Genomic DNA, 25805 nt, shown 5'->3' on the forward strand with positions numbered 1-25805 from the left:
AGGCTGGCTGTGATGTCATCAACCCAGCTGCCCAGAGCCGGCGCTTGGAGTCTCTCCGAGGTGCGGTAAAGTTACACATTCGGACATCTTCCTGGACGAAGAGACAATTTGGCCAAATACACCCACATGGGCAACTTTAACTTTTTTTGTACCCCTGCAAGAAAAACCTGTGTGCCTGTTTCACCATATCTTTTCTGTTTTGAGATTAACATTTTATATGTTATATGTTTATATGTGCATAGAGAGAAAAAGGGACATCATATTGTGCGCTCTTAAATCTGCTTTCAGTCTATCAGCAAAAATAAATTACAGGCAGTGTTTCCAGTTCGCTCGTCTGTTCGGTACTGCTGACCTCTGAGCTGTGTGTTGCAGCCTGTTCTAACACATTTCAGTGTCATGGTGTCAGATCGCTCACCCTGGAGACGGCGCACTGACTCGACGGCGCAGGATGGGACACTCCAGCCAGACCCGGTAAACAAACCTTTTGTTTCTAACCTGCCACTTGGCAGTTGCTTTGACTTTTCTAGTTTTATTCCTTCATGTAAATTAAGTATTGTTGGTACATAATTTAGTTACATTGTCAGAAAATGCATCATAGAAAAATAAATTAATGAAACAATATTTATTACACTAAAGCCCATAAATGATGGGTGTGTATCCTTTCACATAACCATTAACTCCAGTTATGTAGACATCTGGAAGTGCCTCCCTTCACCTGAATGATTTGCATAACACCAGCGGATGCGAATCGCTCTTAACTGTTTGGCACCAGCTGAGCGGCTGAGCTGCACATTTTGTTACAGGCACTGTCACCAATTCCCCGGGCGTTCAGAAAGCAGTCAAGAGGACTACAGCTCTGGACCACTGCAAAATGATCAGTTTCTCTGGTTTTACTATTTATAGGTGTGTGTTTGGGTAAAATGAACATGTTTTATTCTGTAAACTACTGACAACATTTCTCCCAAATTACAAATAAAAATAGTCATTTAGAGCATTTGTTTGCAGAAAATTACAAAATTACAAAAAAGACAGTGTTGTCAGACCTCGAATAATGCAAAGAAAATAAGTTCATACTAATGTTTTAACTTAGGAAGAGATTCAGAAATCAATATTTGGGGGAATAACCCTGATGTTCAATCACAGCTGTCATGTGTCTTGGCATGCTCTCCACCAGTCTTTCACATTGATGTTGGGTGACTTTTTGCCACTCCTGGCGCACACATTCAAGCAGCTCGGCTTTGTTTGATGGCTTGTGATCATCCATCTTCCTCTCGATCACATTCCAGAGGTTTTCAATGAGGTTCAGGTCTGGAGATTGGGCTGGTCATGACAGGGTCTTGATCTGGTGGTCCTCCATCCACACCTTGATTGACCTGGTTGTGTGCATGGAGCATTGTCCTGCTGGGAAAAAACAATCCTCAGAGTTGGGGATCATTGTCTGTTTCGAATTGTCCTCACCGTGCACTTCACCCCAGCTGCCGTTTGCCATTCTTTTTGTAGGTCACCTGATGTCATCCTACAGTTGTTGAGTGACATTCGAATTAGCTGGCGGTCATCCTGGTCAGTGGAAGGTCGTTTTCACCCTCTGCCGGTCTCTAGCTTTGTTGTCCCCAATGGCTGCTGCTTGACCTTGTTCTTATGAACCGTCTCTTTAAAATTTTAAGGATGGAAGCAACCAGACGCTCACTGTATCCCTCTGCCAGTAAAGCCAGAACTGAACCCTTCTTTTCCTCACGCTTTCCTTTTGGCATGGTCAAATAGTTATTTTTTGATTCCAGTTAACTTTGAGGTACTACTAGCACTGTATTTGCCATCCAGCTGGTCCTATTGCAAGAGGATAGTGATGACCACAGCAGCGGTTTTTATACTTTTATACTCGTTAAATAAGATTTGGTTCAGGTGATCAACTAATCAGTAGCTCATTCAGTAGAATGTGTGCCTATGTTGGAATTCAACAGACATTGGAATGGAATGGCTGCCATACATGTAGAGATGCTGATTTAAGAAAAATGTGCAGTGGTCTCCATTTTTTCCAGAGCTGTATATCCATCAAATTTAAAACTAACAGACATGCATCTAATAGACCCAGGCAAGCAACTGGTTTCCATTGAATATTTTCTGCATGATCACCATCATCTTTCATAAACTACCTTTATTAAAAAATATTTAAATCATTAGTCAGTTCTTCTTTCGTTCTTGCTAAGCAAACAATCGGCGTGTGAGAATGAACTCCATTTCGGCTGCAGTTGTGTCCTGGTCTTCAACAGAGGTTGCATTAAATGCTCTCCGCATAGAAGGATGGTTTTCTACCCTCCATCCTCCCAGCAGCACAGCTGGATGCTACTCTGAGAGGATTTCACAATAACATCAAATGCTCGCTACGTAGCCAAGACTTGAGGAGACAGCATAACAAATAAGAGTGCAATCAAGATTTGTTTTTAGCAGAGAAAGTGTCTAAATTGCTATTAATAAAAGGTACAATTTCACCCATTTTTGTTTTTGTTTTTATTACGCATGTTTTCTCTCCATCCGATTTCTATATATACATTTTACAGTCACATTCCTCTAAAGCACCTGATTACTCTACTGCCTGTTTCTGACACCCTACCCCTTCCCACAAACAGTACGCTCTTACCAACCTTTAATAATTTGACATTTCAAGGAAAAGTAAATCGCCAAATTAGGTCAACATCAATGTGGTGCAGCCGTATTGAAATGAAAGCCATGGAAAGATCTTGTGTAAATCAAAAACAGCATTAAAGAGCTTGTTTGCAATGACAGAGAAACACACACAGGTGACTACAATGAATAGCGGGTCAGAAATGATGGTAAGGCGGGGGTTTGCAATACACACGGATCGGCACTCATTCTAGGGAACTTTAAGGTTCGTAATCTGCAGGGAAAGGAAAATAAAGAGTCTGAACAAGATTTTCACGGTCACAGAAGTCGTTTCCCCCCCCAAACAAAAATCACATAAATACACTTCATTGTTCAACAAACTAAAAAACGCATACAAATATAGATTGATAAAAAAAAACTAATTCAGTGTGATCTACATTGTGAACCGAAAAGCCAACAATCGAGGGAACTAGCCGTAAAAAAATAACACTGAAATCGCATCTGCTGGTTTTTGTCTAGTCAGAGCTCCTATAAACAATACGCATGAAAGTCACAATAAGCAGCATATCATTTATTTCATTGCTTTCTGGATTATAGGTACAGTGTCCACGCAGCACATTTTACAAAAATTAAAGGGCATGGATTTCTGATCAGCAAACTTTTTTTTCCCCCTCGCTAACTACCCTGAAATGCCTAACCTAATCGGGATATATTAAACCCTTACAAGATACTGCTCTCTGACATGATAAAATACATGGTGAAGTCCTGCACTCTGCTTTCCAGTTGTTTCTTATTGTTTTTTGCGTTTTTTGTTTTTACTACAAATTATCATGAAGGCAACACACATTTACCTAGGCTTTAAAGAGATTAAAAAAAGACAAAAATTGAACCTAGAGATTTAAGAAAAGACTTATCTGATGAAAACTGTACATGCCTGTCCGGTACCATCGAGCTGCGGGAGATAAACGGGTTCGATCTCCCTACTGCCGGTACTCGATCTGTACACGTCCGACCCACACACACTCCACTGGCCCAGCGTCACCATATTAAGCTTAAACACTTAAAGTCAGCAAATAACCGTAGTTCCCAATCCATCAGACCAATTTAAAACAAAGGGTTTACAACTAGAATTTCCATTGCTCTTATTTTTAAACAAAATATGAAGTCTTTTAGAAAACTTTTTTTTTCTCCATTATTACTTTTTTTATTTTTTTATTATTATTATTAACATTAACATTAATGTTGACGATATCAAAACCTGATTTCCAGTCTGTTCTCCCTAAAAGTTTAGATAATGTTACAGCTGGTAGAAATTGCACTTAGCAAAGGTTCCGGAGAAGCGCCTCAGAATTTCCCGTGGTCGTCGCTCTTATTCTTGCGGGCGTGTTTGTATTTGTCGACGTAGGCCTTGACTAGATTTGCCACTTTCCCAGAATTCACTTCTCCGCTTTTGCTGTGGCAAACCTGGAAAACAAACATGAGAGACAATGCATACAGAGAATTATTTTACCGCTATGCAAACCATCTTGTGCCAATATTTACGGTACTATCTGAAGCATTTTAAACATCAAACCTTTTGAGAGATCATAAAAGACAGAGGATAGTAAATAAGTAGGGATTTATTCCTCCCACTCTTATTTTAGATGTACTTTTTAAATTCTAGTAAGAAAAGTTTTTTTGGATGACTGCAAATCTTATTGTGTAATCTGGCAATCCCAACGGTATCATTTATATTTGTTAAAATACTGTACTTCTATAGGTAAACTCCCATAAGAAGCTTCTTCACTCACTTTATCAACTGCTTTGCGTACAATCTCCTTGTATTCATCCTTGGTAATGTCCTTGTTTTGGTAATAGGGTTTGATGGCCAGCTTTACCTCTTGTATAGCCTTTTCCTGGATCTGCTGCTTCTAGATGAAAACAAAACCATGTGAAGAGATCTCCCACTCGAAAGTACGCAAAATAAAAAAAAGTGGATGTGGGATTCTTTTTTTGGTAACTTCTAAGGAATGGTTTTAAGGCATGATCACTACGACTAATGCTGGATAAAACGTGTACCTTTTCTTTCTTTGAACTGTCAGCATTAGCTTCCACTCTGATGGATTCTTTACTCATAATGGCTCTTCCAGACGTACTGCTCTGGGTTGTGGAGGAAGGAAGGATGCCGCTAGGTGGTCCCTGAACTGAGCTTGCTGGGGCTTTTGTTGGGGTGGGCAGGAGAGGGGCACTGAACTTGTTACTCCCTTGGGCACTGGTCATTGCCTGCTTAGGAGACAAAGCAAACGCAAATCAACCAAAAGGGTTCAACCTACGTGCCTTCAAGCATTCAAATGAAGCCTATATTTTCACAACCTCTGCTAGTTAGTTTTTATTATTAAGCTTGAGGTCGGTGGCAGTTCAATAAACCTCCAGATCCACCACCTAGAGTTCTGTGAAGAAACATCTGTACCTCTTCTAAAGGACTACTGTTACCGCCTGAAATATAGACAGTTTGGAAATTGGATGACAATACTTGTGCATATTATCCGAAACGCTCGTCTTTAGCAGAAGCGACGATGAAACAGTTCCACCTTGGCAGACATGTTTCAATTCAGCTTTTCTGTAGTCAGGAGGATTGTCCGGGGGGTTGTGAGGTACACTGGTATGACACACTCAGTTCCAGAGGGAAGTCTAGTTCTCCGTGATGTCACAGGTCCCAATCGGCTTCAGGCAGGATGATAAATCGGTCCAACAGAACCTCTATGTTGGCGACGTGTTGAATTCACGGCACAGAATCACTACAGCCTTCGAATCCCACAGTGAGCAGCAGTGAGGGGGAGGATAAATGCAGGTGGTGATTTGAGCTGGCAACCAGCAGGCTCTGGGACCAAACCTGCCCTCTAAGAGCAGTGGCTTTCACTGAGTGATCCAATTTAGCGAACAGTCGTTAAGCGAGTTCTTTTACTAGGGGAGACGTGGACTCGTCCGGCTGCAGGGCTGCACACAATGCCATCTGCTCAAGTCAGGGGTTGGAAGTCAGCGTCCACATGACCGCTGATTCAGCCTGACTGGCCGTATTCTACCTGTCCTTTTGTGCCATGATTTATTGAAGTTGTAAATCAGAGAAAGATGAAGTACAATAACTGTTTTCATGACTGAGTATTGGCGACAAAATATTGTGAAGACTCGAGGTCCAAAGGTACTCACTCCGTGATCACTAGCAAGTTTTAAGTCGTCTCCAAACATACTTAGTGGATTCCCTACTGATGGTAAACTAATGCAATCAGCAGTCATACATGAACATATGAGTCCACTATTAATTATCAGACCATCACAATACAAATTAAATGGCTAATAATGTAAAATCCTCTCTCCATCTGGAAACGCACCGTTTGAATTATTAAACATTATAAAATGCAGTGGGAATGAAAACCAACCAGTACACAGAAGTGAATATTTCAAACACTGTCTGTTGATAAAGAATGAACTAAACATGCGTCTGTTCCAGCTTAATCTTTCTTTGCTTCATTAGCAGCTGCACCGTATCTGATGAGAAGATACACGATTTCACCAGTTTTCTGGGCACAGAACGGACGTCAATTAAAGCAGAATTCCAACAAATCCGCCGGCCGCGGGAAGGGAATGCACGCTACGATCCTGCCGGAAGCCGTACGTTACCTGAGGTGGTTTGCCGTCGTTCTGCGCGGCGAGGAAGTTGGCCTGCTGGGAGGGTGGTGGCGGTGGTGGCGGAGGGGGGAGACCCTGAGAGGCAGGAGCCGGCACCTGCAGGAGCGGCACGGTGGAGTGGAGGTGCACTGGCAGCTGATGGGACATGTTGAACGGGGCAGACTGCATGTTCATGGCCGGGGTGGGGACCCCCAGGGGGAACTGCAGGATGTTCACGGGCGGCGTGTTGAGGGGCGGCGCACTGATGGGCGCGGGGATTACATTCAGTGGGTGGTGCATCACATTGACAGGCAGCTGCTGGCCGTCGCTGGGCTGAGAGTTGGGTTCGCTGGCGTTCGCATCTGCAAATACAGAGGCAAACAAATTTAAATGTTCTACTATTAACTGACATTTTCTGTGATTTAAAGTATGTGCTACAATTTTTGGTATTTTAGGGATGCGATTTAAACTTTCAGTAAGCGGTCATTTAAAGATGCCACAAAAGAGTTGTCAATAGGAAAAGTTAAAACAGGAAATAAAAAAAATAAAAAAAAAATATATATATATATATATATATATATATATATATATATCTAGTGGTACATTATTACAGATGAACAGCCTCAAGCCTAAATGTGTGAACTGAACTGAAATAAGTCCCGTTTCTGAGTCCTACCTTGCCCAGGTGTCTCCTCATCCGGTCTCATCCATCCCCCTGTCGGCCCTGCAGAGTTCCTCCCCCTCCTGGAGTAGTAATTCTGCACGTCTGCGGGCAGAGTGCGGCGCACGGCCCAGCTGGAGGCCGAGGACCAGCCGGAGCGATCCACGGGAGGCTCGGACACGAAGTCCTGCTCGCCTTTCCGTCTGTTCGTGCGGTTTTCATTGAACCTACTGTAAGAGTCATTCCCTGAATTGTTAGATATCCCTGAGAAAGAATTCCTCTGTTGCCAGCGGTTTTCGGCTGGCTCCCCCTGTCCGAAGCCACCCCTGAAGCCGCTGCTGGTGCTGCCGCGCCCACGCGTCCCACCGCGCCCACGATCAGATTTCCAACCCCCTGGGCTGAAATTCCGGGTCCAGGAATCTCCTGTACTTTCTTTCTTGTTTTCGTCCCATCTCGACTCATTCAGGACTCCGGAGTCATCGGTTTTCACTTGTTCTTTCACCCAGTCGGGATTTTCTGTCCGGCCTCTTTCTGGTGGGATCTCTGGAAAGCCCTCGTTGTCGGGTTCAGAAGATTCTTTACCAAAGCAATCGCCTTGTTTTTCCTGATCATTTCTTCTCGGCCGGTCGCTTCCCCTGGAATTCCTCCAGTTGTCGTTGGACCATCTGTCCCTTCTCCACGGGGAGTGAGCCCTGTCGGTCCTCTCGGGCCGCTCAGACCTATCGGGCCTCTCCGGGGAGGAACCTCTAGCGTATGTTCTGGATCGAGACCTACTTCTAGATCGCCTTCTGCCTCTTCTCTCTCTCTCCCTGCTGCGGTCTCTTCTGTGACTGTCACTTTTCTGCCCATCTCGGTCGCTGTCCCGGTCTCTGCTGCGTGTTCTAGACCTGCGTCTGGACGGTGGGGTTGCGTCACGCTCCCTTGACCTAGACCTCGATCTCCTCCTCTCCTTTCTGGACTCTCTCTTCGGGGACCAGGTTGTAGAAGGAGAGTGGAATCGGGATTTGCGCTGCCTTCCCTCCTTCTTCTCTGTTTTTTTCTGTTCCGTGGAACTCTCCGACGTTTCTTCTTGGGATTTCAGTTCAGTTTTTTTATCCTCTTCGGATGCCTGGCTTTCAGTCACAGGAGGCACAGTTTCAGAGACAGCATTATCTCTTTTCTTTTCCTGATCGTTTTTAGTCTCAGGTTGTTCACTACCAGGGGAGTCACATTCCATTGGAACCATTTCATTATTATCTTCAGAGAAAGCTTCCCCATTGTTTTCTTCACTGTCTACAGACTCCGCAACCATGGGCTTCACATGGAGAGATTCACTTTCCTCTAATGATTTCTCTCCATCGTCCATTTCCACTTGAGGTTCCTTGGAAACGGCTTCATTTGGCTGATCGGCTTGTACAGAATCCTCTCCATCAGAACGAGGAGACCCCTCAATATCATTTGAACACGTGTCCGGTTCTTTGTCCACCTCGCTCATTGGCTTGTCTGGCAGGGGTGATGGCTGTTTTTCTGAGGCTCTCTCTGTGCGCTCCATGTTTTCGTCTACAGCCATTTTGTCCGCATCCATATCAATGTCTACAGGGGAGTAGGGTCGGTTGCTGTTCGGGGACATGGAATCCTCTTTTTCCGAGGGACTTTCAGCCCTCTCTGCCTCTTCTATGTCGGGGGGAGAGGAAGGAGAATCGCCGCCATGTGAAAAGGCTCTCTCTTCGGGAGACCTGCAGTCGTTTTCGTCTTCAGGGACATAGGCTTCCTCGCTGCTGGGGGACCGCGGCGGGTCTTTGGAGACCTCTTCATCTGATGCCAGAGGAGTTTCGTTGGTGAGTTTGCTCTCCGGCTCGTCGTCCTGCTTTTCCTCTTCCTCCTCCTCCTCAGATGAGAGTGGAAGGTTGTGGTTTTGGGAACTGGACTCCTCCTCTTCAGGGCTGCTGTCTTTGTTTTTGTCATTCACGCTCATCTCCGCAGAGGTTTCAGCATCGCAGTCTTCGTGTTCAGAATTCTGCCCAGAGGTTCCGGTGCCGTTGTCTTCCTGATTTGAGTGTTGGCTGGAGTCGCCCGTTTGTGCGTTTGGATTTTGTTCACCATCGGAAAGTAGTGACTCTGAACCTTCGGCAGCTTCTTTCTCTTCCTCCTCCTCCTCATCTTCCTCATCATGATGTTCAGCATCACTTTCTTCTGGGCTACTGGCCGGTTTCTTGGAGGCATTTCTGGTTGTTCTGGTTTTTCTTTTCACTAATCGTTTTTCTTTAGTTGGCTGCTTCGGCTTCCTCTTGGCCGTCTGCCGCTCAGGCTTTTTGGAGGTACCGCCCGCCCTCGTAGACGTGTTTGTGACCGAGGAGTCTGAATCCGAGTGGTTGGACTGTGGGGAACTTGGATCCTGTACTGGAGGCGAATCATCCGTGCGGCTGTTCCGGGTCGATCTCCTCCTTGTAGCTGAAGTCTCCGTTTTTTTCTTTGACCCTTTTGTGCTGGATGTCCTCGAAGCACTCTTTTTTTCTTCTCCCTTGGAACAAGTGACTGCACACTCCTTTCCAAGAAATACTGCAATGAAGCCAAACTATACGTTTACATATCAAGGCGATGCGAGAGCTGGCATACAACTGCCTTACAACACAAAAGAACAGGTAGAAAATGACATCACCGGATACTTCTATGAATAAATCAAACATCTGAAAGCTCTATCTAGTTGGATTCACATTAAATCAGTAATTTCCAGTAAAAATTAAAAGAAACAAAGCAAAAAGATCGGTTTTAACACTCACTGAAATGTCCGGCTGCAGGAGGATTTGCTGGAGAGGTAGAGTCTGGTAATAGTGATCTCAAAGGAAATACATCGTTAAGCACTTCACAGGGATCAAAGCGCTGCCTGTAAGACAGAGGGGGGGATATGAAAAGCGAGTTTTGCGGATGCTTTTGCTCTACACTTCACTAATTAGTTTGCATAAGACCGGGACGAGAGACAATACTTACACATTCAAATGACATCTGATTGTTTTCATTTTTTCAACTTTAAATATCCAGGTTCATTTAAACAAATCTTCCTAAAACCGTGTTCAACTCAAATGTGACCCTATAATAAAGGCTCACCGAAGCAGGCCTCCGACAGGGATGGCGCCAGAGACGGACAGCCAGGGACGTTCGTGTGTCTCGAGTCGGCAGCGCTTCTGCTGTAACAGGGGTTCCCCTTCATACACATCCAGGAAGTCTGCACTGGAGAATAATGACAAGGTACAGCAACGTCAACCCGCAGAACATGTAACGCTGTAAATAAAATCATATTGTACAGAGAAGAATCATCATGGCTTCTGTCCCGCCCCAGGATTACATCTTACTCCGTGGATAAAATGCAAAAGTTAATTTGAAGTTTTAAACTCCGATTCTCTAATGATCGCTTTGAAGGATTAAAACAGATACAATTACAGGAGTTTAAATCCTTAACAGCTGATCATTAGAAAAAACAATTCTAACTTGAAATGTTAGGAAACAGCTGGGAGAGGTCTCTAGCATGAGAGTAAATCCAGTATAAAACTAAATCAGAAGAACATTGAGAATCTAAATGTGAGTGCTACTGAATGCAGCAAATACAAACAATCATAACTTAGGAGTTTTTAAAAATGCTTATCAATTAATTTCTGTACCAGATCAAAAGTATGTGAAAGTGGAAGGTCCAAACCTTCTTAAAAGGTTCATTAAAAAAGAAAGGAGAACAGTAACAAAGGAAAGGGTTTTGATTGAAGTCACGGTTTCACTTACCAGCTTTCCGTTATTGAGATACATGATCCACTGAGCTGGCCACGCGATGAGGAAGTGGAAGAGAAATCACTTCTTACAAGTTGCTGTGAACAGGTCCCCCTACTGACCTAAAAGGGAATTGTATTTGTATTATTTTCAGGTCTGTGAAGAATAGGAGTTAAAAAAAACCTATATGGGCTTAAAGATACTGTGTTTAAAGATACTAAAGTGTGCTAAAGTAGTCTGGAAGATTTATACTAAAAGGTAGGTAGGAAGTAGATAACCCCGTCTTATAATTAAGCACTCTGGACACAATAAACAGCAACACCTTGGCACACTGCGGCCTTTTGTAGCATTTAAATCTGAACATAAAAAACTGTAGGAAGTCTCTCTAATTCAGCCTGCTCTACTGAAATTAAAATAGTGAAATATAAGCGAGTCTCAAAGCAGCTGGAGGTCAAGGTCTGCTAATGGCTTGTTTTATCCAAGTTTTACATCATGGCTTTGCTGGTAAGCAGCAGAGCCCTCTGATATAATGACGAGCAAACCCTGAGTGAGATGAACGACTAGGACGAAATTCTACACAAAAGAAACGGGTGACACAATGACATCTGTGTCTGGTGCCTAGGCCTTGTCAATCACCCTGGGCTGGACAGGCAGTCAAACCAAAGCCTGATATTTATACCCTGTGGAAGAACCAGGGGGAATTCTGTCATTTTGTTCAGGATTCATTAGTGTCTGGAATGTGATCAGGGACAATTAAATGAACACATATTCATGGTGAATATAGGTCCTATTACATCAAAAAGACCAGTATTCTATAAACATTGGCAACCAGTTGTTGGTAATACTTCTGGAACAGAACTATCAATGGGTGCATTTTCTTGCAGGTCTCAGTGGTGGCGAATGCTTTAAGTGACATTTAAAATCAGTAAAGCTGGATTTCACAAGCGCTTTGAGAATACATTAGTTTTAAAAAGCACAGGTCTATACACACATTTAATTAAGAATAGATTTTTCAGCCCGTGAATAGCTGTAAATGAATAACACTGTAACCTGTGAAGGAAATGCCATTGAGATGCAAAGGCTATTACTGTATACAAGAGGAGACAAAGTCTACATCAAATTTGGATTTTTCAATAATAAATACATTTAGGAAATGATCTTATTTCACATGAAATAAACTAAAAATACAGCCAAGTGATTAATTCATGTCCTCTTTTTTTATACATACAATTGTGCACATTGCAATAACCTGAATTCAATCCAAATTTAGATCTAAGCAGTGAATACAAATTACTTGACATGAGCTATTTCTATAAACTAAAGAAACACATTAAAGCAGCACAAACCTTTTTCTTCCTCACCGCTGTAGTGTCCTTTTTGCATTCATTGCCGATGATTGAATTACCTGGAACACAGAAAAATGCTCGTTGAAATATTTTCTGTTCTGGTGAGACTTTAGAAAAGGCGAGTTAATTAAAATTAGGATCGAATAAGAATTTCTCCAGTTAACACTTTCGTAAATTTAAAAATAAAAATGAAATTAACGGGTTTGCAAACCAAGTTCCACCAAACACCAAAGTGTTTTTGGTTTTGTTTTGTTTGGCATTCTGGAAAGGTCTGCAAAGCAAAGCAGCAATGCTCTATATTTCTACCCAACTACCACACAATGCATACAGGTCTAAATGCAAAAAAACGAAATGCTTTCGAATAAACAATATACTACAAAACTAGGTCATTCAGAGGTAGGTATTAAAAAAAAATCTAATCTATTCAACTATAACATGCAGACAGTTCTTTAGGGATGACTAAATATATCTAAACAGTACCCATCGGACTAAAATGTTTTACTTTCACCAGTTTCATGTCTGATATGACTTGCAAAAGACCCTTCCTATGGTGTCCCAGTTTGTGAAATTACAAAATGATGCATACAGTTTTTGAACTTAATATTTTATTAAAAACACAAATGCTCAAACTGAACACTTAAGGGTAAGATGCATTACAGTAAATGTCAGCAAAATCCGAAAAAAATGAAATGTTGATTGCATGAGTATTCAGACCCATCAACTCAGTATTTGGCAGAAACACCTTTGGCAGCAATTACAGCTGCAAGTATTTTGGGGTAAGTTTCTACCTGCTTTGTACACTGGCTTGGTGCAATTGTGTTCCCATTCGTTCTGGCTTTACTCAAGCTCTTTCTAGTTGCTTGGGGATCACTTAAGGACAGCAGTTTTTGTGTCTTTCTACAGATTCTCAATTAGATTCAAGTCAGGGCTTTGACTGGGCCTCTCAATGACATTCACTTTTTATTCTTTAGCCACTCCAGTGTAGCTTTGGCCTTGTGCTCTGGATCATCGTACCGCTGAAAGGGGAATTTTCATCCCAGTTATAAGTCTTGACTGAGACAGGTTTTCCTCCAGAATTTGCCTGTACTTTGCTCCTTCCATTATTCTTTCAATCCTAACAAGCTTTCCAGTCCCTGCTGAGGAGACGCATCCATAGCATGATGCTGCCCCACCAGGCCTGAATGTAGGGATGCTGTTGACTGGAAGATATGCTGTGTGGGGTCTGCATCAAATGTTACGCTTGGCATTTAGACCAATAAGTTCCAATCACTCAGATGCTTTGGTGCAAACTCCATGTGGGCTTTAAGATGATTTATTTTTAGTAATAGCATCCTTCTTGCCAGTTTGGAGGGACAGCCTGATCTAGGCACTGTCTGGGTGTTACAATGCATTTCTTGATGAGTACACAGAGCTCACAAGGGACATGCCGAGACTTTGATATATTTGTATCCTGACCTGCGCTTTTCAATTATTTTATCCCTGACTTGCTCTGAAAGCTCCTTTGTTTTCATGGTTGAGACATTGCTTGAAATTCACTACCTGACCAAAGAACCTCACAGAGACGGGTGTTTTTATTCTGAAACCATGAGGACTGCTATTAATGCCCACAGAGAGGCAATTCAACTCATTGTGGTCATTTTGCCCATCTGAATTAGTTTAGGTTTGCAACACAAAAGGGTTTGAATACTTACGCAATCATGACTTTTCCATTTTTATTTCAGTTATTATCAGTTTACTACTGTTGTGTAAATAACATGAATTCCTACCTCAGTGAAAACCAAGGATGTGAATACTATACACAGTTAGGTCCATAAATATTTGGACAGTGACAATTGTCATTATTTTGGCTCTGTACACCACCATCAACCATGAATATGATCTTTAAGTGTAGACTTTCATCTTTAATTTGAGGGTAGTTACATCCAAATTGGGTGAACGGTGTAGGAATAACAATTTTTATACGTGGTCCCCCCCACCCATTTTAGGGACTCAAAAGTAATTGGACAATTGGCTGCTCAACTGTCCCATGGCCAGGTGTGTTATTCCCTCATTAGCTCAATTACAGGTAAGCAGATAAAGGGTCTAGATTTGATTTCATTTGGAATCTGTTGATGTTAATCCTCAATATGAAGTCCAAAGAGCTGCCACTGCGAATGAAGCAAGCCATCATTAGGCTGAGAAATCAAAACAAACCAATCGGAGAGATAGCAAAAACATTAGGTGTGGCCAAATCAACCATTTGCTACATTCTTTAAAAGAAAGAATGCACTGGTGAGCTCAGGAACACCAAAAGGCCCAGAGGACCACGGAAAACAACCAAGATGGATGACAGAATTATTCTTTCCCTGGTGAAGAAAAACCCCTTCACAACAGTTGGCCAGATCAAGAACACCCTCCAGGAGGTAGGCGTATCTGTGTCAAAGTCAACAATCAAGAGAAGACTTCACCACAGCAAATACAGAGGGTTTACTACAAGATGTAAACAGGAAACAGGAATACCACATTAGAGTTTGCTAAAAAAAAACATCTAAAGAACTCTGTACAGTTCTGGAACAACATCCTATGGACCCATGAGACAAAGATCAACTTGTACCAGAATGATGGGAAGAGAAGAGTATGGAGAAGGGAAGGAACTGCTCATGATCCGAAGCATACCACCTCATCTAATCTAATCTAATCTAATCCACAATACCTGTTCTGTTCACACAACGACGCCCACGCCCCTGCTCTTAAACAAATCGCTCTAATCACAGGCATATTTGAATAGAAACTTACATTTTCGGTTTGGATCTTCAACCACTTTGGGAAGTAACACCCTCTCAGATTTGTTCCCCACATTTCTCCTCCTGAAATAAAAAAGTAGTCCTTAAAAAAAGCTTTTCATTGTAACAGAAGAGTTATACTGTTACCCAGTCTAAAGCCAACATCTTTAAAACCGTGAAAGCAGTGACACTTAGCATTGTGATGCGGAGTATTACAGACGGAGTACATCCCCACCTTGATGTGCCGTTGCAATGTGACAAGCAACCCTTTCTCTTTTCCTTCTCTTTGTTGCAGCAACACGCCTGCAGTTCTCCTTGGCTTGCTTTTTCCTTCATGGGAATCTGAAATGTACATTAGGCAGCTCTTAAAGCTTCGGAGGACATCGAAGACAAGTATAAAGATTCGCAGCAGCGATTTCCCATGTTTATTAATCACTTCAGACATTCAAAGACAATATTTAAAAGTTTATCAATTATTACACATGCAAAAAAAAACTAAAAACTCTAATTGTAAAGCACAACACGTCATATATTCCTGTCACACACTACTGTAACCTTCAGCCAAGTCTCATACAGCAGATCCTCCAACAGCTTTCTGAAAGCGGATAAAAGGCCTTTGACCTTGGACAATTTGCATATATTGGGTATATTATTGATATTGATGTTCATATTTTCCCATTATAACTGAAATACAAGATGTGCACCTGCACTATGTTACATAAACATTTAGTTACACTTTTAAATGAATGCATATAAAGTTAACCAAAATCAGAATCGACCCCAACCCTGATCAGATGCCTTTATTAACTCACTGCCGGATGAAATCAATAAATAAATTGAATGTACTGACTCGCACACAAATCTTAGCACTAACCTTTATACATCCCAGAGTGGCATCCCGTTTGTAGATGGCTTGGAAAGGCTTTCGGTCCACAGGGCAGGATGTGACTGTCTGGAAAACAAGATTTCATTTGAAAAGTGCTATTCACAGAACACACCATTTCTGGCCTGAAATATTAATACAGCATTAAACATGGATGAATATTACAGCCATTCTTTAGTAAGAACCAAAGCCAACCTGCACACTCGGAGTACAAAGACTGCATGCTTGAGAGGAGAATTATCCAACGCATAGGCAGAAATCAGACTTACTTCAGCCCACTTCAGAATACAGCTCAGGCAAAACACATGACAGCAGCTTTCAGGCACAGCCAGTTCCTGCCAGAGGAGGAGGTTTAGACAGATAGGACACCTGTCTGCTTCATCGATCTCCACAACAACAGCCTGGTTCTCATCCTCCTGGCTCTTCTCACCTGATGGGGAAACGTGTATGTTTAAGCACTGGGAATGATGGGAGTTTCCTTTGGAAAGTTGGGGGAAGAAAACGCTATCGCCACAAAATACTTTTCTGTAGTTCTAGCTTCTAATATGTCCCTGATCTCCCTTTACCTGACAGTTTAAGACACAATGAAACATCTATCAACGATTCCCAAATAAATATTATTATAATCTTACAATCAGCAGACCTGACTACCTTTCCAATCCTTAATCCTCTTAGTGGCTGTTAAGGGGGGAAAAAAACAACTGTCATCGAAAACTAAAATGGTAAACAAGGCAATACATGTCCAGAATTCCACACTAGAAGCACTTTCCACTATTAATTTTACCCATGGTCAAATGCATCTATTTTCTGGTAAATTTGACATAATTAGCATTTATATTTCATACAAACAAAGGCAGCAAACTAGCAGCACAAGCGTCGTGTGCTCTGAGCACTTCTTACGCTCTGATTCTGACGTTTAGTTGGCTCGCATGAAAGCAAAGCAAAAACTGCACACATAGGCGACAGTCTCTAACACAGCGTTGACCTTGAAGATTAGGTCTACGTTTTGCATCCATTTCATAATAAAGTAACTGGACCACAGTGAACATGTTAGCGAAGACACACATGAGGATTTACTTTCAACAATCGAAGGGCGTCCAGTAAAGTGAGGTAAATATAGAGGCAGCGTCAGGATTCACCTGAGGGGACCTGTAACTGGTAACTTTACTCCGAAATACCAAAAAAACTTTCAGATGCTCACCGTTGTCCGTTCCATCTGAAGTCTTTGGCTTGTTGCTTCTCATTTCAGGTCACAAGTTGGCCTCTGTTGAAACATTTTATTCACATTTTAAATAATGCAACCAGTTTTATAGTTTAAATCAATTTCCAAATAACAGACCCACAAAAGTTCTTGAATGCTGCCAAGTAAACATGAAAATGGCGGCTTCCCTCCTAAAAAAAGGAATACAATACGGCTCTGAATACAATATTACGTCCATGAACACAGCTGAAATAGATGGCTCACATTTCTGTTTTATGAATCATATTTTAAAGCTCAGTAAAATAACCTATTACCAATATCAACATCTGCCAATGTCCTTGAAAACCTGCAGAAATACTGTTTCAACAGCCTGAGGGCCTAACGAAAGCCTCAGTAATTACAGTGCAATAAACTTAAATGAAACATTTGTTTGTAATTAGGTTTAAGGTCCTCCATCACTTGAATTTGACTTATTTTAAATTTATGCACCGGTACAAAAGGTCAAAAGAAAGTGTGTGATGCACATGAAGAAATTAGAAATTAGTGTTGCAATGAAACTGTATTACTGTATACTGAAAATAGTGTGAATATGCCAGTATCAAAGCATCCCTCTATAACAACAATATACAACTCTTTGACATTGGGCTCTGAAAGCAGACACGAACAGCTAACATACTGATAGGATTTCAAACACTTATGTATTTCCAAGACTGAAAAAAGTAGGGTTGTGACGAAGTTCGAATCCGCATTCGCACGTTTAGCAAATTCAAACTCCGTAGAATACTAAACTAAACGAATTTGACTTTGTAGCAAAATATTTTTGTCTACCATTGCAACACGCACATGCATGAAGTCAGTCCGCTCATTCACTCAGTACAGTCCAGATGTTGTTTTACAGAGAGAAGGGATGATGTGAAACTATAATTCAACTAAAGAAAGCCTGTTGTTGTGGTAGAGAATGAACCAGTATTGACTACTTGTCCTTGCAAAATAGGCTGAAGTGTATCTTGCTGTACCACCCTACAAAGTGAATGTATTTTCAGCGATGGTGCATCTATGGTGGAGTTGGCGTGTGTGTTTAACTCACTCACACAGTAGCTCTAGTGCAGCTCTCAGGTGGGTTTTGCAGGAAAATGCCTGGTTACATGCGCGAGAATAACACTTACACACGCGATAACGTGTTCAAATTAAACCGGTAGCTGTGCCTTGCGGCTTTAATACTTTATTTTAAAGGTGTTTTAAAGGTAGGATTACAACATGATGTAAAGTAGCTAACGGTGCACAAAAGACCCACAAGATGGAAAGCATTATGATAATAGGAAAAAAAAAAAAAAAAATACAACATTGCCAACAATGAAAAGTCCATCGGTAACTTACTTTACCTTTAAATCTTGTACTTATATATCCTTAATTGACCGCATTATATAAGAGTAATGCCGTTTATATTTGGAATGGGCGTGCTTTTTCGTTTTTCCTCATTTTTACATCATTTACTCGAGTATTTGGGTGTGACCCTGTCCTTCTCTGGGTGTTTTTTCTTGACCACATAACTGATGCCAGACGTGCCTGTACATCATCGTTTCACAGTTCAACCCCATGACATGCTTCCCTGCATGTCAACTTCCCCTGCGATGCTCAGAGCTGCTTGTGCTTTTGAAATGTAATGTACAACTACTAGCCTAAACTACATGTAAGTAGTGAAGTGACTAGTAATAGTAGTATTAGATACATGTTAAGAACTTAAGAAACCAAGTTGAATTGTAACTTCTGCATCTGAACAGTTAATTCAAAATGTCTGAAGACTAAAAGTATTCCATTATATTCAATTTTAGGACTACGAGCTGCTATTTATTCAGCTCTATTTCACATTTACAGCCTTTAAATAAGGTGCTATATATATATTTTTTTTTTAAATAAAAAATGTAGCAAGCTGATTTTACAGTAATACTGGCAAATACAAAATGCCCCTCAACCTACAACTAAATACAGTACGTCTGCATCCGCATCTGCATTCGACGGATTTAATGCTATAAAATCCACATTTGACGGATGTGGATTTCTGTCAGCTCTGTCACATCCCTAAAATAAAAGGTCTTGAACAAACTCACCTTTGATTGCTGAAATTGTTTGTGGGTATTACCTGAATTAATACATTACAGAGTTAAGAGAAATAAGTACCAGCTATTTAACTGCTTAAGACACACACCCCAATCTCCAAGTGTGTAAAAAGGTTAAAGTAAATAGAGAAACTGCATGTTGAAATGCATGTTTACTGATCTGTGGTGTTTGAAACAAGTGCAGAACAAGTCCAGTGTCATCAAAAGGTCATTGCCACCGAGTACCTTTTCAAATAAAAAGTTAATATATAAAAAGAACTGGCATTGCAAAGTGCAAAAGAAATACAAATTAACAACACTGTCCCCACCACTTCACATATAAACTGCTGTTCCAAAACGTACAAATATTTATATTTGACCTTACATAGAACAAATGGGTTTTTGCTTTTTTTATAAATATATATCGTTTTAATACGAGTCATGAATTGTAATTACAAATGCTGTTCAGTTAGGCACTATGGCAGGATAGCAGCCTACATGGTGCTGGGGTTAAGGGAATAATAAGTGTTTGCAGCAATGGCACCAAAATAGGACTGGAGCTACAGCTCGTCGATACCCATTTCATATTAAAATAAACAGCCTAGGTGATAAGTTACTTTGACCCCTTCCTCCACTACTATATTTCTATGCTGAATAGTAAACGTTACTAACGTGTGTATGATGCCTTTGTTACATAAACTGTAGTTTCTTTCACTTCCTATACATGGTACCCTACTTCTGAGTAGGCTGTAAGTCATTATCCCATGAGAAATATGTATTTTAGCAACAGCAATAACAACAACAAAACTCTGATCACTCACATTTAAAACATGTAGGCTTATTTCAGTTTAGATTAATAAACACGATACTTTTTGATTAACTGAATTTCTTCTGTTTAGTAAGGAATTTCATCCTTTCTGATAATATTAGTCCAAGTTTGCATAAGTCTAACCACCCCTCTCCTCTACCCTACAGCTGCAGACTTGGCAGCACCTGTGCAAGAGCATCAAAACAGTCTCTACACAAACATGCCAGCATCAGTGAGTACAAAACAAAAACAAAAAGATGTGAGGTTATTTGAATTAATAATAAGGAATTAAATAATTATAGTATCAGCCATTGCTTTCAAAAAGTTCCTGAAAATAACTACTTGAAGTGGCTGGTAGTCTGAGCCAAGACTTATGCTCAATCTCAGAAGTTATGGTTTCCCACCATGTGCATTAATTAGCTAAACTAATGATGACTTCAGCAGTCCCACTATTTTGCAGCCTGCCCATATGTCCATTATTCCATTCAAAGGTTACTAATTAATACCAACACCTTTGTGAGCACAAGTAGACAAACTTTGCCTTTCTAGCTAGCTGTAATTTATGTTAACACTGCTTTGCACGTATTGCTACATGCATTGTACGATTAGACCACTGTACTGTGCATTTTCTCATTTGGATCTTTATCAGTTCACAAACCTGGGATAGCGATGTGTTTTCAATCAACCAAGCAGGCAAAGCACAGCTTTATCAACGATTAAGGCATGGTGTCCACAAACAGGCAGCAACTTCTGCAGTCTAAGAGCAGCACAAGTGAAAACAGCTGTGCTACAACTGCTAGAATAAGCATCGCTGCTGTAGCCACTCATTATTCTGTGACAACAATCGTCTTGTTGTCTAAATGCTAACTGAAGGTCTAAGTTCAACATCTAGGCCTATGGATTTACACAAATATCGCATCCATTTTCCTACATTTACCCAACACTGATTTCAATCATATGAACACTAAATAGAAGGCTATCAGCATTCTAAATATACATGTTGTCTTCAACGTACTGAATTTCACTGTATGTTACAAATGAATGTGTCACAAAATTCACTTCAAAAATGAGAGCAACTCAATGAAAATGTTAGATTTTTGAGTGCCAGAAGATAAATCAGTGTACTTTCAATACTTTTTTTTTTTTTTTTTTTTAATAGAGATGCCCAGCTTAGTTTGAATGTCTTTCCCGTCTAATTAAGACCCAAGTTCCACTTGCCGTATTAATTGGCTCTTTCTATACTCCTTCCATTGACTTTTTCTAAAAACATTTTGTTTCCAAACTATAAAGCAAACTTTCTTTTGTACTCAATTTGAAAATGTAATGATTCCAATGCCTCAGCCTACACAGAAGTGTAAATATTAGTAGCAGAATCATATTTTCTCCTGCACAATTCAACTGCCAATGTGCATGCAGTTGCAGGGAAATACAACCCACCTGTTGACATATTTTGAAATTGCAGAGACAGGAAATGAGGGAACAAATGCCACAATCAATAGAATCTTACAGTGAAAACCTGTTTAAGAGGTTGAGTCATTTTAGCACTGTTCACAAGCTTTAAAAGTCTTCTTCTTTAAGTAGTCTATAAATTCCATTTGAGTTTTATCTATTGCAAGAGCATATTTTATTTTATACTGCTGTTGCAAAATGATTTTTATGCTGTGGCATGTGATGAACAGCTTATGAAACATAGCCTACAGTTTAACTGATCTAAAAATGATGCCTATTAAAAAAAATAAGGTTTATAAACTCATTCAGGATACTCCAATCATAGTTGTCCCCTTTCATAGGCTATCAGTAATTCCTGAATGGATGTCTTGTGCAGTCAGAGACAGATGGATGAATCTCTTTACCTGACCCCAGCCTCCAGAAGATGCCGGAAGCAACTCTAACCCCTGCTACCTTCTGAAGGTCACTTCTCAGTTTGGTAACTTTTCCAAAAGGGCTTCCAACATATCCGAATGTGAATATGGCAAACGTCCAGTGGGACTGTGAATGTTCACTGCCCATAACTCTCAGACGTTACATTGTGTTTGAGCATAATAAGCCATTCAGTAAAGGGCGCAATATATAAAAAAAAAAAGTATGCTGTTGAATCTTTTGATCCTCGTCAAGGTGAATAACTATCAGAATGATGTTTAAACAAACTTTATAAATAATTGAATTGCAGTACGTTTCTATGCTTTTCAAGTTTAACTACAAGAACTGAATTTGGCATTCTAATCGTAAGTATGAATCAAATTGAACACAATTTCTGCTCGATTCACATTACCGGAATAGCAGCATTAATCTTAAATCTACCTAAAAAAATATTGGACAGTCCAAGACGTGTCCCAATCTGGGTCTGTGAAACCACTCCTGTGCGTGATACAATCAATCAATAAATGAATGTATTTCAATCTCATTTTATTTTTCAAAATGTAAAATATATATATATACAGTACCATACTTACAGATCTAATATGTTCTTGAGTTTTGTGATCCTTTTTTTGCTTTAGTAGATCAAGCAATTACTCCCCCAAAAATAACCTGAAAGATAATGACTGGGAGCGAGCACTCAGAAAGTACACAATTATAACAGAGTGTACAAAGAAATTAAGTGCAACTAATTTCAAGTAAAAGAACAAAAGGCTATTCTTAACTCATAGGGCTGAGGATGTTATATGTAACATGCAGCGACTTAAATGTTGTGAGCTTCTTAGATCATAACACTACAAACAAGTAATTAAGCAAGATCTGCCGAATGGTCCTATCTCATCTGTAAGTGTAAAGATTCTTGTTATTTAAAGATTAAACCACTATTGGTTTGCAGGTCTTCCAGTGCAGGTATAATTTGCAAAAGCATTTCCTCTGCCTGTTTTTGAGGGAAGTCTTTTGAATTGTAAAGATGGTAAATGAAAGAGGAACACACACCACAAATGGCCTATATTACACAACAACAAAAATAAAAACAGTATTCTGCAAGTACTAAATAGCCACTATGCTTATTATAGAGACGTCACTTTCAATTTAAAATGAATTAAGCCATCTTAATGACAGATGTGCAAGGATATTAACTAATAGACGATAATTTGTATAAATTGAGTTATGATTTCAGAAATGTAAGAAAATTAAAAAGCTATCAAATTCAACAGAAGTGTAGTTATCTGAAGAGTTAAAACTGATGGATACTAATTAAACTGCTCCATTAATTGATAAACCTGATATAACAGATTAAACATGTTAGCCTAATATATTAAATAATTGTCTTTGATAAATAAAGCTTTTGCTTTTAATAGTTACCATTGCTATTTTCTGAACACAAGTGACCTACAACCACTTTACTGATGTGCTGAAAGTATTCCTTAATGTAAAACAGATTTGATAATGAATTATGGTTCAGAAACAATTTATCCCAAAGATTAAAAACCGATGTGGATGTTGCCAGAAAGAGCTACTTCTAGTATCCTAGCGCCATGATTAGTGGGCGGTAAGGCAATAAATGTGAAATAGATTAGATCAGTTTTAGCAAAGTATCATTAAACGGGTATAAAACAATCAGCTACTTAAGTTGTATTTATTGTAATCAAACGTGTTAAAATGAGATGTTATTTTTAATAGGAATTGTTTTTATAAAGTGTATAAATGTCATGTCAACAAGATTTAGTTTTTAAATAGTCTACACCAGAATACAAATGTCTAGTAATAAAGATCCTTAATCCCATCAGACAAGCAGGGCTGCTGCTGTTGTGTAAGTTAGGCAGCACTTTTTGAAGAGTCTCCCCTTCAGCCCCCCAGCTAAACCAGTGAAGGATCAACCACTTCAAATATAACCACCAGTGGGTAACATCTGTCCCAAGACCGTTTTCCCCATTACAACAAAGACACCGATGACACACGGAGCTCAACCGGCAGACCCCGGACGAGTCGCAGACGCAGGCCTCGCATCGGGACGCGGCGGCTTTACGCCTCCATTGGCGTCCCCGGCCCCGGAGCCCCGCCATTGCTTCAGCTGCCATCGCGGGGCGGCAGGGAGGACCTTTCGTGAGCGCCCATAATACCGGGGGAGACGGAAAGGGGGTCGGGGGGGAGAGCGGACCCCTGCCTCGGCTGCCGTGTTGTTTACAAAGCACCCATCCCAGCCCCTGAGCAGAGCAACAGTCTCTCAATGGACGCCGCCGGTGGGACAATCCTCCCAGAGGGGTTCAAATGTGCAGAGAGGCAGGGATCACAACTGGGGCCTAGTCCTGCCCACACCGGGCTGCCTCTCCCTCCCCGGTTCACCCAGACGAGCTCCACACGACCCCCTTCCCGAGGTGCGCAGTGATGCCGTCTCGTCGAGGGAGCACCTCCGAGGGCTGCACTGGTCTGGAGTTGCAAAGCCCGGGGAAATGCACGCAGGATCGGGCGGTTTCTCCAGCCCGACACCCCGGCTGCATCGTGAGGACCTGTAGCGCCAGATAAAGCCGTTTAAACTTTGACTAGTGTCGGTGCCACATGTAAACTAACGTGACCCTTCAACTCCAGAGGCCTAAACTTTGCCAGCCCAACTTAATGGGGAAATCCTGCGGGTTGACCGGATCCAACTGGCCTCGGAGGGCCCTGCGTCGCTCCCAAGACGGCCGACAAACGTGAATGAAATCCGGGGGAGATTAATGTGGTGTCTGGGGGCGCTTGGTTGGCCTTTGAAACACTTCGAAGTTCTCCTTCCAGTTTAATAACAGCGATTTCCCATCCGTGCACTTACCTTGTTGAAGAGGCGGCCGATTCAGGTACAAAACACCGTCTCTGTCTGTCCAGAAGCCAACATGGAGTCTCCCGAGGTCCTGTGTGGCTGTATGTCCGGGAATCTGCGTCCCTAGACTGCGGGAAAATGATACGAATCCCCCCGGTTTGAATGCACAGAAAGCTGGCTGTGGGTCTGTGAGCGTCTCGGCCACATGTCGGTCCGAGATCCGTGGTGTATAAGGCGCGCCGCGGGGAGGCGCTGTGCCGCCGGCGGCCGGTTTTCTCCGAGACACGCAAGGAGGTGGGAGTCCCGGCGGATGGGTTCGTCAGCACCGGGAAGAAGGGCACGCTGGGACATTGAGTCTTTTTGGGGTGTGCAGTAATAGTCACAGCGACACGGTGTGGCCAGATTGCGCATTACACTTGCGATAATGAACCAATAATCGTGCCAAAACAACATTGAGATAATACATGTTATAAGAATATGGTCTAAGACTTATTTCTTAATGCAAATTTAGCAGCTGAGGGGTGGGCCATCTGCACCTATATATGTTATAGGTTATAGGTCCTCATCACCCCAAGTTTGTATGTTTGATTTATGTTGATAGGGAAATTACAATTACTCTCTAGACATTTTTCATAGAAATTGAAAGAAAACCCCTAGACAACAGCTGTGTGTCATGTCAAGCAGCCTATGAAAGCAACTAACTACCAAGCTTCTTAACAAATATATTACAGGCATTTATTTCTGTTAGGAGTATGTTAAATTAGATTTACGGAAATATACTGCAACCTGTTTTCTTCAACTCTGGAAAATTGAGTTTAGGAAGGAAGGAAGGAATAAATACCTACACAACATGTAATTTTCTGAATTTCGAAAAAGTGTTGCATAACCTAAGGGCAGAACAATGTGATCAGGTAAGGAAACTGCAGGCACACATTTGTACCTGAATAAGTAATGCCGAGCTGAAATATATTACAGGCCCCGTGGATATTAAACAGGATCGTGTCCTTCACAGGCAGGAAAATGTTATAAAAGCTTTTAGATCTCTTATCATTTCATCAGCTACACATTTTTATTTCAGATATCCTTCCCAAACATACTTCTAATTGACAATCCCTTTCTTTGTCTTTCTTTTTATTTTTTGTATCTCTGTTTCCAGTTAAAATACTGGAGAAGCGCAATGTTCTTATGTTGTTGTGCTTGCAGAATATGACTGGGTTACATGACCTTAACACTTCCTAATGACACACACCTGTTTAATTATGCAGGCGAAATCCATACAAATCAAGTGGCAATTGTACAGTTTTTTCTAGGTTGAGCCAATATTCAATACACTCT

At 41.1% G+C, this 25805-nt stretch overlaps 1 protein-coding gene across 7 annotated transcripts; it reads right to left on the reverse strand.

Annotated features, from left to right (window-relative positions):
- Nucleotides 1–2487: 2487 nt before the first annotated feature.
- scaf11 (SR-related CTD-associated factor 11) lies at nt 2488–24717 on the reverse strand. Of its 7 annotated transcripts, none has more exons than XM_066724429.1 (15): nt 24483–24717; nt 16853–16915; nt 15921–16081; nt 15643–15720; nt 15004–15110; nt 14782–14852; nt 12007–12065; nt 10676–10782; nt 10010–10132; nt 9685–9788; nt 6941–9463; nt 6277–6626; nt 4678–4884; nt 4410–4523; nt 2488–4083 (listed from the first exon to the last, which is right to left on the reverse strand). In XM_066724429.1, exons 2-15 carry the CDS (start codon nt 16893–16895, stop codon nt 3964–3966), a joined length of 4167 nt encoding a protein of 1388 aa, XP_066580526.1. In that variant the 5' UTR covers nt 16896–16915; nt 24483–24717; the 3' UTR covers nt 2488–3963. The 7 variants fall into 7 exon arrangements, with proteins under 7 accessions (XP_066580526.1, XP_066580525.1, XP_066580523.1 ...); XM_066724428.1 differs by having other exon boundaries at nt 4410–4526; XM_066724426.1 differs by having other exon boundaries at nt 4410–4529.
- Between the last annotated feature and the right edge of the window lie 1088 nt (nt 24718–25805).

Source organism: Amia ocellicauda, chromosome 15 (assembly GCF_036373705.1).
Source record: "Amia ocellicauda isolate fAmiCal2 chromosome 15, fAmiCal2.hap1, whole genome shotgun sequence".
Lineage (NCBI taxonomy): Eukaryota > Metazoa > Chordata > Actinopteri > Amiiformes > Amiidae > Amia > Amia ocellicauda.

Bases quoted from the DNA above. Each gene is read 5' to 3' on its own strand.
- scaf11 (XM_066724426.1), bottom strand. From the start codon at position 16,895: ATGAGAAGCAACAAGCCAAAGACTTCAGATGGAACGGACAACG. The intron at 16,082-16,852 runs GTGAGCATCTGA...TTTCCCCATCAG, and splicing joins TTCAGATGGAACGGACAACG to GTGAGAAGAGCCAGGAGGAT. The intron at 9,789-10,009 runs GTGAGCCTTTAT...TCTGTCTTACAG, and splicing joins CCTGTCGGAGGCCTGCTTCG to GCAGCGCTTTGATCCCTGTG.